Genomic DNA, 12,769 nt, shown 5'->3' with positions numbered 1-12,769 from the left:
TACTGGAGCTAACTCGGGTCCTTGTGCTTGTGAGGCAGGTGGCAGAACCACTGAGCTAAATCCCCAGCCCTGGAACATTTTTTTTGACATAGTATGTAAGATAGGTAGGGCCTACTATGTACAAGGTGGTATGTGAAGCAAAAGACGTAATGCTGAGCAAACAAAGCCAGCCCACACCTGAGGAGTGGATACTCAAGAGAGGGAGAGGGTACAGGGCAGGCAGGTAGAAGCAAGGTGGATGGGCTAGGAGAGGACAGTGCAGGTCCACACAGGACGGTCCACATGCCACTGGTGGGAGCTATTCAGAGTGATGGGGTATAGAGAAAGGCCTGCATCCCCAATTCTCCAGGGGCCTCAAAGGAAGAGTAATGCAGTGTTCTTCCCTCAGGCCCTGGAGAGAGTGTCTGGACATAAAGTGGAGTCACAAAGACAAAGAGAACAGAGATGGACAGCTATTGTGGCTCCTGGACTCTAAGAAGTGGTCAGCAGCATTAGCACAGGCCCCAGCCAGACACAGCCAACCATCAGTAAAAGAGAGCCAGTGTATGAGAAGAAGATACATTTTACCTCGCTCTGTAATTCACCACCAGTTATCAATCAGAAGTAAAAGAATCTGAAACTAGAGTCTTCAGAAAATTGACATCTTAATTCAAGTACAGGTGGGGGTGAGAAGAGCTAAAGACAGGAAAATCGAAGAAAGAGAAGCCAGAAAGAGCAAAGATGTGGAGAGAAGACAAGAAAGGAGACCAAGAGGCACACCCCAGAAGGAAGACAAAATACACACCGACAAGACTCCACAGGAACTTCATGGAACAGGAAGTATGCCCAGGAGAGGAGCCTAAACAGGGCTGTAGGAAGGTTTCTCCGAGGCTAGGGGGAGCATAGGCTGCCTTCTCACATTTTCTAGAGCTTTCAAATCTTTTCATACGCGAAGCACTGATATTTTGTGGTGGAAAAAGTATGTGTGAAAGAGACAGCGACATTTGGGATAGCACTGCATTAGGAAACAAGAGGACAAGCCCCACCTTTTCCAGCTCCTCAGCTGTGCTGATTCCCTGCAGCAATGAGGGTGTGGAGGGCCTCTCCGCCTTCTGGCCCACAGGTTTCACTCCAAACTGTGGTTCCTTCTCTTCCTCATCGCTGAACAGCAAAGGCAGCACCTCACGGGCAGTCTCTTTTTTCTACCAAAAGAAAAGCCAGTGTCTTTCCTATAACAGACTTTTATTTTCTCTCTAGTAGTTCATGTAAGGTTTTCATCTTATACGCACCTGAGAACTCACAAGAGTCCGTAACAGTGGCACCTTCATGTGCCGTGACAAGTGGGAGGAAACGAGGTCAGTGAGGCATGTCTCACTGCTTTCTGGTCACCATGAGGCGAGCACTTCCTCTACCTCATGCTCCTGCCACAATGCACAGTGCCATGACAGGCCCAAAGCATCTGGGCCAACCAGCCACAAACCAGAGTTCTTGGTAAACCTCTGAAATCTGGAACTGGAACAAACCTTTCCTGCTTGTTTCTGATTATCTCAGTTTCTCATATCTGTCACAATGAGGGAAAGCTTACCAACACATGCCCTAACCAGCCATGCAAATGTTAGCAGTACTGCAAGCCCTGGGGCTGTCTCCCTGACATGGAGATTCTTGTTCTAGAACTTGCTTCAGTGGGCTGCCTGACTGGGGAGCCCTTTTCTACTAGCTCTGACAGTACCCCTAATCAGAGCTCTTTCTGTACCAGGCAAACACGTTCTTCCTAAGGTTCAGTCACTCCGGTGGGTGGCACCATTACTCTACAGCAGAACCTCAAGAACATTTCCCCAGTCTGAGCAAGGAAAAGTACCATGGCTGCAAGAGTAGAGGTGGGAGGAGAGCCAAACAGAGAGCTTCCATTGTCTGCATCGTCTTCAAATAGGAGGGACACTCTCTGGGTCTTCTTATGGCTACATGAGAAAACAAAAGATCAAATTCAAGGCAGATGTGATTTAAGAGACAAAAAAATGATATCCTTTCTAAGCCACACCTACAGTCACCATCTGCCCCATGTGGGCTGGGTGGTCACTCTCCACCAGTGTGAGGGCACTAGGCAGGAGCCCTGTGGTATCACAGCAGAGAGAAGACAGGAGTAGACTGCCTGTGTCGGGCATGATCAGGAAGGCTTTGGCCAGCTTGGGGATGTGAGGTTGTTGTCTGTGTGCTATCTTTTTCACAGTAGCACTACTAAGACAATTTTCACACCATAAAATCAACTGTGTATGTCAGTGGTTATCTGTATGTTCAGAGTTGTGTATTATCACCAGGACCTAAGCTCAAATATTTCCTCGCTCATTTGATCGGAGTCACTCCCCACCCCTTCTCCGCTCAACCTTGGTAGCCAAAACTTTCTGTCTCCACGGCGTTATGTATTTGGGACACATCCTATCGGGGGAATGATACAATTTTGGTTTTCTATGGCCGGCTTCTTCCACCTCCTAGCATGTATCAGTACTTCACTCCTCCTTATGGGGTGTCAGAGTCCACTGCGTGGTTATGTAGCATGTGGTTATCCAGTCACTGTTGATGGACATGTGGATTTGTCCACATGATGGACTTATTTCTACTTTTTGCCTATTGTAATGCTACAGTAAACATTTGTGTGCAAGTTTCTGTATGAACACTTGTTTTCATTTCTCTTAGATATAAGAGGGATTACTGGGTCACAAGGTAACTCTACCCTTAAAATTTCGAGGCGATACTGATTCATTTCCCAAACTGGCACTAACATTTCACCTTCCCACCAGCAGTGTATTGAGTTCCAATTCCTCCAAGTTCTTGTCAGAGGGTAATCACACAGACAGTGAGGGTTCCTGCCACCTGTGGGTCTCACAGTTCTGTGGACAACTGTCTTCTACCAGGACACTTTTCAATGCTGAGCCCATTTCTATGGAAGTGACAAATTTTTAACTAACCTGACCAAACTTTACAATCTTTAGGGTCCATTAGAGAACACAGAGTACACAAGACAACAACTGTACTTAAACCACTGACAAACTAAGACAAAGAATTTCCAGGCTACTAAAAACGATGATGGAGAGAAGGAATCAAGGATCCATGAAAAAAGCACTTCTAGCACTGGGAGAAGACCTGGATGTATGTCCTGATGACCACACACTGCCTGACCTGCAAACTCCAAACCTTCCCTCACCACCACAGACTTGAAGACAGCAATTTCCTGCCAGACTATCTCACCTGTCCTCGGCAATGGCGAACAAGTCATCTTCATCCTCCTCCTCAAAGAGGCTGGCCTTCTTCATAGCTGTGGCCTGCTGGCCCTGGCTGGTCCCAGTGTCGCTGAATTCTTTGCATTTGCTGTCGGATGCTGGCTTGGTCTGTGTGTCAGTGATGCTCCACTGGTCCTGAAAACACAATCCATGCGTTACACATCAGGAGGAGAGGGGAGACACTCAGAGGCCCACACAGGCCTGGCCCTATTCCTGCTCCCTAGCACCACAAGAACAGAATAAAAACAGTGATCCAGACCATGGAACACCAGACTATTTAACATTTGTTGAATTAAGTGGTTTTTAAGTTAAGTATCAAACTAAGTGTATCACTCTTGGAGAAAGGTCATGCCTGAGGCTTTGAACTCAGGTCCACTCAGCTGGGTTCTGGGATCTCACAGTCCTTCTTGGATCTTTTCCTCTACCACCTGTCACAATCTCCTTGCTATGGCTCCGTCCTGGTCTGGGACAAGAGAACTCAAAATCAATTATAGAGGGGATAAGAAGAAAGACGAATCCGAGCGTTACAAAGTCAACTCTGGAGAAGAATGCTGTTTTGATGTAAAAGATCAGAAAGCAGACAGTGAAATAATGGTAACAAGCTCTTGCCACCACACCTGCCAACCAGTACGAAGGAAGCTGCTGGTGACCCCTGTACCACAGTGTTGGGATGTGGCCCTCAGGAAGGATTTAAGGAAATCCAACCAGGCCATGTTGACCCCTGCACACCAAGATTCTCCCAAGTCCTTGCTTACGTGGCTTTGCAGAAGTCCTGAAGCCAGCACAGGTTCTGTAGAACCTCAGGCCCCACACCAGGCTGAGTCAGAACCTGCATTTCACAGGGTCCTGGGGGCGTTTTTTTCACACACTGTTTGTCTTCAGCCACACTCAGCTGGGCTGCAGACTAAAAGTCACTGAAGACCTTTAACAAGTTCATGTGAGGAGGCTGTACCCCAAAGCCATTCCAACCCTGAGACCAATCTTCAGTATTCTTCAAAGCTTGCCAGGGACCCAGGGGTAGCTGAGGTTGCCAGTCTTTGTTCTAGAACCTTGGAATCTTTACTTCAGGTTACTTTTTGCTCCCTGCAATAGCTAATAATTTTATTTTCTCAGCACCAACATTATGCTGATAGGATTGAGTCCACTGATGTCTCTCTGTCATTATGAGGCAAATAACCACTGACAATGGTTAAAAAAAATGAAGACTCTACCATAAATTTTATTTGCAAAAACACAATTCATGTTGTTATTTTAAGTTGCTCTTAATAAATATATTAACAAAGCTATGAGTTGTTATCCACCTTATAACATCACAGCTAAAAGGATAAAGAACTCAGATTTTTATTTATTTAAAAATCGTTTTTCTAGTCCTGGCGATGGAATCCAGGCCTTTTACATGTTAAGCGAATACTCCACATTGAGCTGTACCTCCAACCCTCAGGAAGATCTTTAATGCTCAGGATTTTAAATTTCATGAAAGGCTTTTCTGCACAGTTCAACCTGAATAGCAACTAAATCATAATCACTACTGATGGTGCCGATTTGGAAACAGAAATACCTGTGTGAGCTGGGCGTGCACAGGCCACTCCTACCATGTCTATCTGTCCTGTGAGTGACCTGCAGTTGTCACTAAACAAGATAGGGTGCAGCTGATGGGGCACAGGATGTGTTACCTCATGGTATGGCAACCTGGTGTGGAGTAAACAGGCAGCAAGGTCTGTCTGACCTTCTCATGCTTCTCTCTTGAAGCAGATCCAAAACTGTCCTCTACTTTCCTTTGCAAAGGAGGCCACAAGACAGTTTCGGATTACATTTCTATTATTCGATTTAGAAATTGCTTTACTTCTTCCTCTCCCATGAGCTCTACAAGAGGCGGCTCCCTGAATCCAGAGCTAAGGAATGCCCTTATTGCTAACATGGAGAGGAATCTGAACACAGAGGCCTAGCTGAATTCCCCCAGTGATGCCCATTAGATCACACCTCTCTGACTAGTCTCCTTCTCGGCAACCGCCCTCAATCACTGGACATGGCATAAAATATACAAACTTCCCTGTGTCTCTAGACCTTCATTTCTAATGGCTCCCCTATCATCTAAAACTCATCTAAAATAAATGTCATGTCTTCCTTATGCTAATCTGTCTCAGTCATGAACCTTGTGATGGATGAGAGATATTTTCTCCCCTCCAGGACCCAGCTCATCTGAATCAGCATCAAGTAGAGTTTGGGGACTATCACACATTCTAATTGTTTAGAAAAGATTAATCTCTAAATTAACACAGCCTACATAGCTTTTAAAAGAAGAAAACCACAATCTTGTAAATGCCCCCTTTGGTGTGCCCATGCTAGCGGTTACTCTTCAATCCCACCCAACAAGACCTTCCTCATGTGGTGAAACCATAACTCACCTCTTCGTCACTGCTAAACAGTAAGGCAGAGGCTTTATTTTTGTGTTGTTCCAAGGGTTTTGCTTTCTCCTGACTCTGAATTTGTAGAGATGGCATTTGTTTCTTGGCAGTAGCTGTCCCAAAAAGATTATCCTAGAAAAACAATTGGTAGGAAGGTATGACGACTTTGTATACCTGAAAGAGAAATCATGTCAAAGGGAGAAAATCTCCCCGAAGGCCAGAACATAACACCTTGTGGGTGGAGAAATAGTCTCTCCCCATGACCTTCCGTAATTGCACTTTCTACCTATGGAAGGAAGTAGATCACCACTGAACCTAAGTGCAGAGCAGGCAGCGAGGAGAGGGCAACAGAGGCGGCAGAGGGATGAGGAAGAACTAAGGCTGGGTAGTACCCCGTGGGCATGAGGGCAGGTAGCAGCCACCAAGTTACACTTCTCTCTTCTATGACTTAGAAACCAAGCAACTGATAAAAGAGAAGGAACTAAGGGGCTTTCTTCACCCTGTGACAGCTCAGACAGGCACATCCATGGAAGAGAGAAGGAAGGACCTGGGTTCTAATTAAAGACAGAATACATAGTTAAGAAACAGTTTACCACATAAAATTGCTGGCATACTAAGGGTTGATTCTCGTACACTCAATGGGTTCATAAACTTACTCTAGTATATTAAGATACTTCTACTGGTACAATGGGAACAAAACAATGGGAGGCCTGATCTGAGTTTAGATGGAGGAACTCTTCAGAGTGTGTGATAGCAGGAGGAAATCCTGTGCTGCACAGACAGGGGAGGGGCCTCACAGGATGGTGTGGTGAGGCAGGAAGGGCCACGATGAGCACATGCCCAGCGGGGACACTCAATGGGCACCGACTCTGTGCCAGGTACTGCAAGGTTTTTTTTACATCTGTTGTTGGCTTCAACTGTCACAATGGCCTATTCACCTTCAGGCTGTGGAGATGTAGGATGCTAAGGGTCCTCCAAGCAGCAATGGAGCTGGGTCTAAGGCCAACGCCCATGTGCTTAGCCACTGCGCAATGCTGCACATAGGTTTGCTTTGCTTTCACTCTGACTCTTATACCCTGCTAATGCTCTTTCCATCCAGGGTGGGAAAGAAAGACCGGGGTGGGAGATGGCCTCTTGCTCCTTGCTACCCCTTTATCTAAGACACTCCTGCAGATCACTGGGCACACCTGACAGCACCCCAGAAAAAGTATTATCAAAGGCAGAGTCCAAAGATGAATCCCATTAAGCTTCCCACAAGAACTCGGCCACATGTCTACATCCTCCACATGAGCGACTGTGGTGTACACTGCCCTATTTCTGTCCCACCAGCTCCAGGCAGCCTGTGGCTCCCTATCACCCCTTCTCTACTGTGAGCCTATGACTGTACAGTACCATCAGCTGGCTTTTCTGCTTAACCTAAAAGTCGATTATTCTTACTGCAATACGGATGTTTATTTACCTCTTCATCTTCATCATCAAAAAGGGAGACAGATGTGGGGAGCTTGCTGGGCAGTAGAGACGCACTTTTGGACTGACTCAGGTTTTGAGAAGAAAACAAATCCTGTTGGATCAAGATTGAAGGTGGTGATTAGCACGTCAGGTCACTATAGGAAGTAAAGACTAGGACACAATGGCTGCCATGAGGCTGAGACAGAGTCCTCAGGAGAATGGCCTGGGTATCTGCTGTGGGCCCATGCACCACAAGCAGCTGATGGAGAGGGAGGGAGAGGGAGGGAGGGGAGGGGAGGGGGAGAGGGAGGAGGAAGGAGGAAGAGGAGGAGGGCTGTGAGCCTCCAGGTGGTCTCACCCAAGCCCAAGGGTTTCCACATACCCACCCTACTTATCTCAGGCAGGAGGATGATCCCCTGTCCCTGTTCCTGCTGAGAAAGTAAGAATGACTTCCTCTGTCTAAAGAGTCAAAAGGTAATGACCCAAATCATGGAAACAGAGCCTAGATTCCCAACTAGTGGACCCATGAGTGTTTATTATTAGTAATACCTCTCTCTCCTTAGAATATTATTTCTTTTAAATGAATACAAATTAAATTTCTACTTCAAAATGTTTGGTATTCGAATTGAAGTATAGCTATGAGATGTTGCAAATCGAGAAAAGATTTGTTGGATTCTGAATAATGAATAATTTCAAGTGTTTTAAAATGACAGCTCAGACTGCAGAGAAAGTTCTATGAACTGAGCTGCATGAAATTGAAACACAAGACCGGACAACCAGTCCCTCAGGCAGAGAAACTTCAAAAGCCAAACAGGATACTAATATACTTCCTTAAGACATCTTTGGATAATTTTCTTAAACCATAAAACCAGTGTTTCCTCTTGAAATGCAGATCTAAGGCATACACAGTGGCTTCTTGGGACTGGGATCATCAGTGCATAGGTGAGTGCAGGTGAAGAGGCCATACCTGGAGCTCCAGCAGGCTGCCCCCTCCCATATTTTACACAGTGCCAAAAGAAAGATCTCTGCTGCTTTGAGAAAATGAAAGCAATCTACACAAAGATTAAAGAACAAACTTCCACATCATAATTTTGGACCTTTCTTCTTGCTGGGAAAAAAGATATCTCCATTACGTCAAACCTGCCCTGCTGCTATGACTCTCTTAGGGGCAAGCTTTAGCTGCTCACTTGAGACAAGACCAAGAAATCGGTCCTTTAGTGCCTGGCCTCGCTTCTCCTTGCCTAGGGGTACCGACCACATGCAGTGAAATCACTCACTCTGTGGTGAAGTCCAGGGGCCAAAGCCCTGCTGTGATTGTAAACTGAGTCTTCAATCCATTTATACTCCCACCACTAAGTGCAGCCTACACTTCTGCCTCTATCCAGGGCAGGCCAGTGTTATGGTACTGACCAACCAAAGGCACAAGTTGTCCAGGAGGGTAGGCTGGCTTCTGAGGCTGGGCTACCAAAGGCTACATGGACTCCAAGCTCTCTCATTTCAAGCCCGAGTCACTGGGTATATAGGCTCTGTGTCCCCAAAGCTTTGCCCCTGGAAGATGGCTCTGGATGCCCAGCAGCTCTACTGCTCCAGTTTCTCTGGCGGGAGGATTCTCAGCCCAGCCTGGCTCAGACACCAGAGGCCCCTGGTGACCGTAGTAGACAGTGAAACAACCACTCCTATAAATCACTGAATTCTGTAGTGGTTTGGTGACAGCAATACATAAATAAGCCGAACACCAGGAAAGTCACTGAAACTGCTCATGTCTGGTTTTCCACACACTCAACTGTAACTGGGTAACTGAGCAATGTCAAGCCGGTATTAGAGGAAGAGTGTTGAGGACATGGTCCAGGACAAATCTTCCCCACCCTGGAGCTTTGCCAAACTAGGGAAGAGACAATGGTTGCTGAGTGACAGGGACAGGACAGAAAAGAGAGTGGATGGGTGTAGTGTGGCCTGTGCTACAGCCCAGGTGTGGCCGGCTGGTGGGGCAACTTCATGTAGACCAGAGGGCAGGGCAATGAGCCCCTCAGAAGAAAGGAAGAACACTCCAGAGGGGTAGGGGCCGGCACCTGCTGCATGTGAGGTGGGTGTGCTGGATGGTGGTGAGGTAAATGAGGAGTGCAAGGGAAACTCCTGTGTGGGGCTCTCCTGTTTGCTGGGGGATGAGGAGTCAGCCTGAACTGCACTTTGCCTAATTCTCCTCTCTACTCACAACTCCTCCAGGAAAGGCATTACTTATATCATTCATCATCCATGCTGCCTGGCTGAGGGTGCAGAGTCTACCTGGCATCCAGATTTCTTAAAATTACATATACATTTTGATGGTCTTGGTCTCCAATCTCCCAAAGGGCTGGCCTAAGGCTAGATCTGAAAGCACCAGGCCTGAAGCAGTCACAGAAAGATAAAGCCTAGAAGGAATGAGGCCACCCACAACCTGTGCCTGGCCACAATACCGAAAACACATCACTTCAGTACCACATCCACTGTTTAGTTACTGAGACTCGCAAAAAAGGGAGCAGCCAGCTATACTCCATTTTGGCACAAGCACCTCCCTGTGTGCATCAGTAACAGCCTGCAACCTGAGCATCCTAGAGGCCGGTGTTCTCCTCACACACAGAGCAGGAGAGTCAAACCCCAAAATGGGAAGAGTTATATCCATACTGCTTTCTGAAGCCTCAGTGCTTCCTGGAGATTATTTAGAAAACAGCAACAAAAAATTGAACCTAGTTAATAAAGTCTTATTAAAAAGCTTCCACAGTGCAAGAAAAACCACTAGCAGCATGAAGAGACAACCCACAATGTGGGAAAAAAATTTTTACCAGCTATTCCTCAAACAAAGAACTACTATCTAGAATATATAACTAACTTAAAAAAATCAGAATTCCCAAATTTAAAGACTCAATCCAAAAATGGGCATCTAAAATGAATAGACATTTCTCAGACAAAGATGGAGAAGCAGCAAATAAACATATGAAAAAATGTTCAACATCACTGGTCTGAAAGTGTAAATAAGGATCAATATGTGTAATAGATAATGTGAAATATGAAAAAAGGGAAAAAGAAGTAGGAGGAGTAGGGGATGGGAAAGTAGGGAATGGAATTAAAATGACAAAAGGGAAAAATGGAAACAAAGTCTTTGTAAATAGGAGTGGAGGGGTTGAAGGGAGGGTAGGGGAAAAAATAACCAAGATATAGTATGTAAGGTGCAAATTCCCAATGATGAAAGTCATTATACTGTATACTTAAAATGTACCAGAAAAATTAATCTTAAAAATAGAGTCTCATGCCTCTACTGGGGATAAAATTGATCCAGAAATAATAGTCTTTAGTCTCACAAGCACAGCTGAATATTTAGGACTAAGAAAAAGAATTCCATACCTCTGAGTCCTCCTCATCTGAAAACAAACCTTTTTGAGGTTTTGTTTCTGGCAAGAGCTTGAGATTTTTGCTGGAAGGTAGGGTTACCTTGTTGGGGGAAAATAAGAAAAATAGAAGATTAGCAAATACGAAACCTGGAAATGAGACTTATTTATTGACAGTTTGCTATAAGAAGTTGCCAAGACACACCTCCAGGAATAAAGGTGCCAACGTAGACCCTGGTGCATGTGAGGCTCACACAAAGAATTAACACAAGGGGTGAACTATCTCAGTAAGAAGCTAAAACTGGTCTAGGGAAGGGAAGAGCAAGATGGCACGCAGGGCACTGCTAGGGAAGCAGGGCTCAGGATAGGCTGCCTGTGTCATGCAGTGTACAGAGGATACGTGCAATCGGACCATGGAGCTATCTGCACAGGCTGCCCACAGCCTTTTGGGTTCTAATTGCTGGGACGGCAGTGACTGCCAGAAGTCAGGTTTCTGGCAAGGATGAGACACAATGGGTCGAGGTTGGGAAAGAAAAGGAAACAAGTGCCGACAACAGAGGAAAGAGCAGCAGCCTGAAGAGCTTAGGGCCGACGGAGACAGGTGACTCAACAAACATAGATCAATGTGACCACCAAGAAAAAAAAAGTAATACACTTGATAAAGAATCGATGTTCCTGTGACAATACTGAAAACTAGGGCAATGAGAGGAGAAAGCTCTTCTATTCAGAATGCCAGCTAGTAAGTATGGAGAAAATAGAATCAAAAAGGCACTTTTCACTTTTCACTTAGTTACCCCTCCCAGGATAACTGGTTCAGTAAAAGTCATCAGTGGATGTTAAAACCACTAAGTTCATGGCTAAGAATAGGACAGTCAGTGTCAAAGATCACAGAGAGCAACGTGTTAATGACAGAGAGCAGTTCCTTTGAGGGGCGTCATGTGGGGATCCAACTGCCATGAAGACGGAGAGTGGGCATGGTGGCATCAGCATCTTCAGAGGTGACGTAGTGCCTGCCTGTATCCCCGCCAAAGACACTTAACCCAAACCTAACTATAGGAAAACAGTGAGGTAAATCCAGAGTGATACATTCTGCAAGACAAATGGCTGGCTGTACGAATGAAAGCGCAAACACAGCAGGCACTGTTTCAGATTAAAAGGACACCAAAGAAACAGGACAAGCAAATGCCATGTGGTAACATTGCAGAGATCCTGGGTTTCTTCACAATGAAACAAAGTAAAACTAAAGCCACAGGTGACGTTCTGAAGACAAGAGACTGAATACGAAATAATTTCAAAGCAGTACTATACAAGTTGGGCGTTGGGTATGATTTTTTGACACATTTCAGGGCCAGCTAGAATACTGCGTATGAGAACTAGATACTGGATCCCACTGGAGAATTACTGGTAATCTTGTAGCTGTTGATAAGGGCACCTGGTTATATGCAGTCTTTGTTTACACCACGTTTAATATTTAGGGGTAAAAGCCATGATGAGTACAGCTTCCCTGCAAAAGCACATGCAGACAGGTTCAGATATGTAAAACATTGGGCGCAATCTGAACAACTGCCGACTCCGAGCGGTAGTTATTTGCAGTTCACTGACTCTTCTGCCAAGCTCACGTCCGAAGCTCTTCAATATAAACAAACACTGGACACCACTTCCCTGGCTCCAGAAGAACCAGTAAGACATCCACAGCTGTTCTCCTTCCTGCCCTGCTCCCTCCACTCACCGTCTGCTCCACCCTTGCTTTGCCTTCTGCTTTGCTTTCATCTCTCTGTTTCCCAGCTGCTTCGGGCACAGCTGCTGCTTTTCCTTTGAAAAGATCACCTTCTTCATCATCAAAGATGTTGGCAGTAGATTTGATTTTGTCTTCAATAAGATAGCACAGGGTAAGATAAGAGTTTTATCATGAGGTTTGAGGATTACAACATTCTCTCCCAAAGGATAAATGGAAAAATCATGCTATTTTTGATTAGTTATAAAGAAGTAGGAAGTGGAACCACACTCTCCTCTTAATAATTTTCTTGGTGTGGTGCTGGGGATCAAACTTGTGACCTCCTGCATACTAGGCAATTGCTCTACCATTGAGCTACACCCTAGACCCATTCCCTTGGTGCCTTTCAAAGAGCAAAACAGTAGCTTAGATGACACAGGACAGACACTTTAATCCTCCAGCTGATGCATTAATTCAAGCAGCATCATCCAATGCTAGCTTGGAGGAGCCAGAAGTGGCTTAATAGGTACCCATGAAAAAAGACCTAAAGAAATATCATTTCACAGGGCCACTGAACCTGAGGCA

At 45.6% G+C, this 12,769-nt stretch overlaps 1 protein-coding gene across 5 annotated transcripts in view; it reads right to left on the bottom strand.

Moving 5' to 3' along the window:
* Washc2c (WASH complex subunit 2C) overlaps nt 1–12,769 on the bottom strand; it is a 43,957-nt gene that overhangs the window by 11,049 nt on the left and 20,139 nt on the right. For 3 of the 5 annotated variants that reach the window (XM_033761922.1, XM_033761925.1, XM_033761928.1), the window contains exons 14-20: nt 12,200–12,339; nt 10,487–10,573; nt 7,119–7,220; nt 5,660–5,791; nt 3,223–3,389; nt 1,838–1,937; nt 1,026–1,181 (exon numbers count right to left, since the gene is read on the bottom strand). In XM_033761922.1, coding sequence (XP_033617813.1) covers nt 1,026–1,181; nt 1,838–1,937; nt 3,223–3,389; nt 5,660–5,791; nt 7,119–7,220; nt 10,487–10,573; nt 12,200–12,339 — 884 coding nt within the window. Of the gene's footprint in view, nt 1–1,025; nt 1,182–1,837; nt 1,938–3,222; nt 3,390–5,659; nt 5,792–7,118; nt 7,221–7,494; nt 7,665–10,486; nt 10,574–12,199; nt 12,340–12,769 lie in introns of those variants that run through there. The other 2 variants (XM_033761929.1, XM_033761930.1) reach the window with 2 other exon arrangements.

This window comes from Fukomys damarensis, unplaced genomic scaffold, assembly GCF_012274545.1.
Source record: "Fukomys damarensis isolate Sample0158 unplaced genomic scaffold, DMR_v1.0_HiC HiC_scaffold_1, whole genome shotgun sequence".
Taxonomy (NCBI): Eukaryota; Metazoa; Chordata; class Mammalia; order Rodentia; family Bathyergidae; genus Fukomys; species Fukomys damarensis.
Note: the sequence above shows the minus strand (reverse complement) of the source record. Positions and strands in the feature narration are given on the sequence as shown.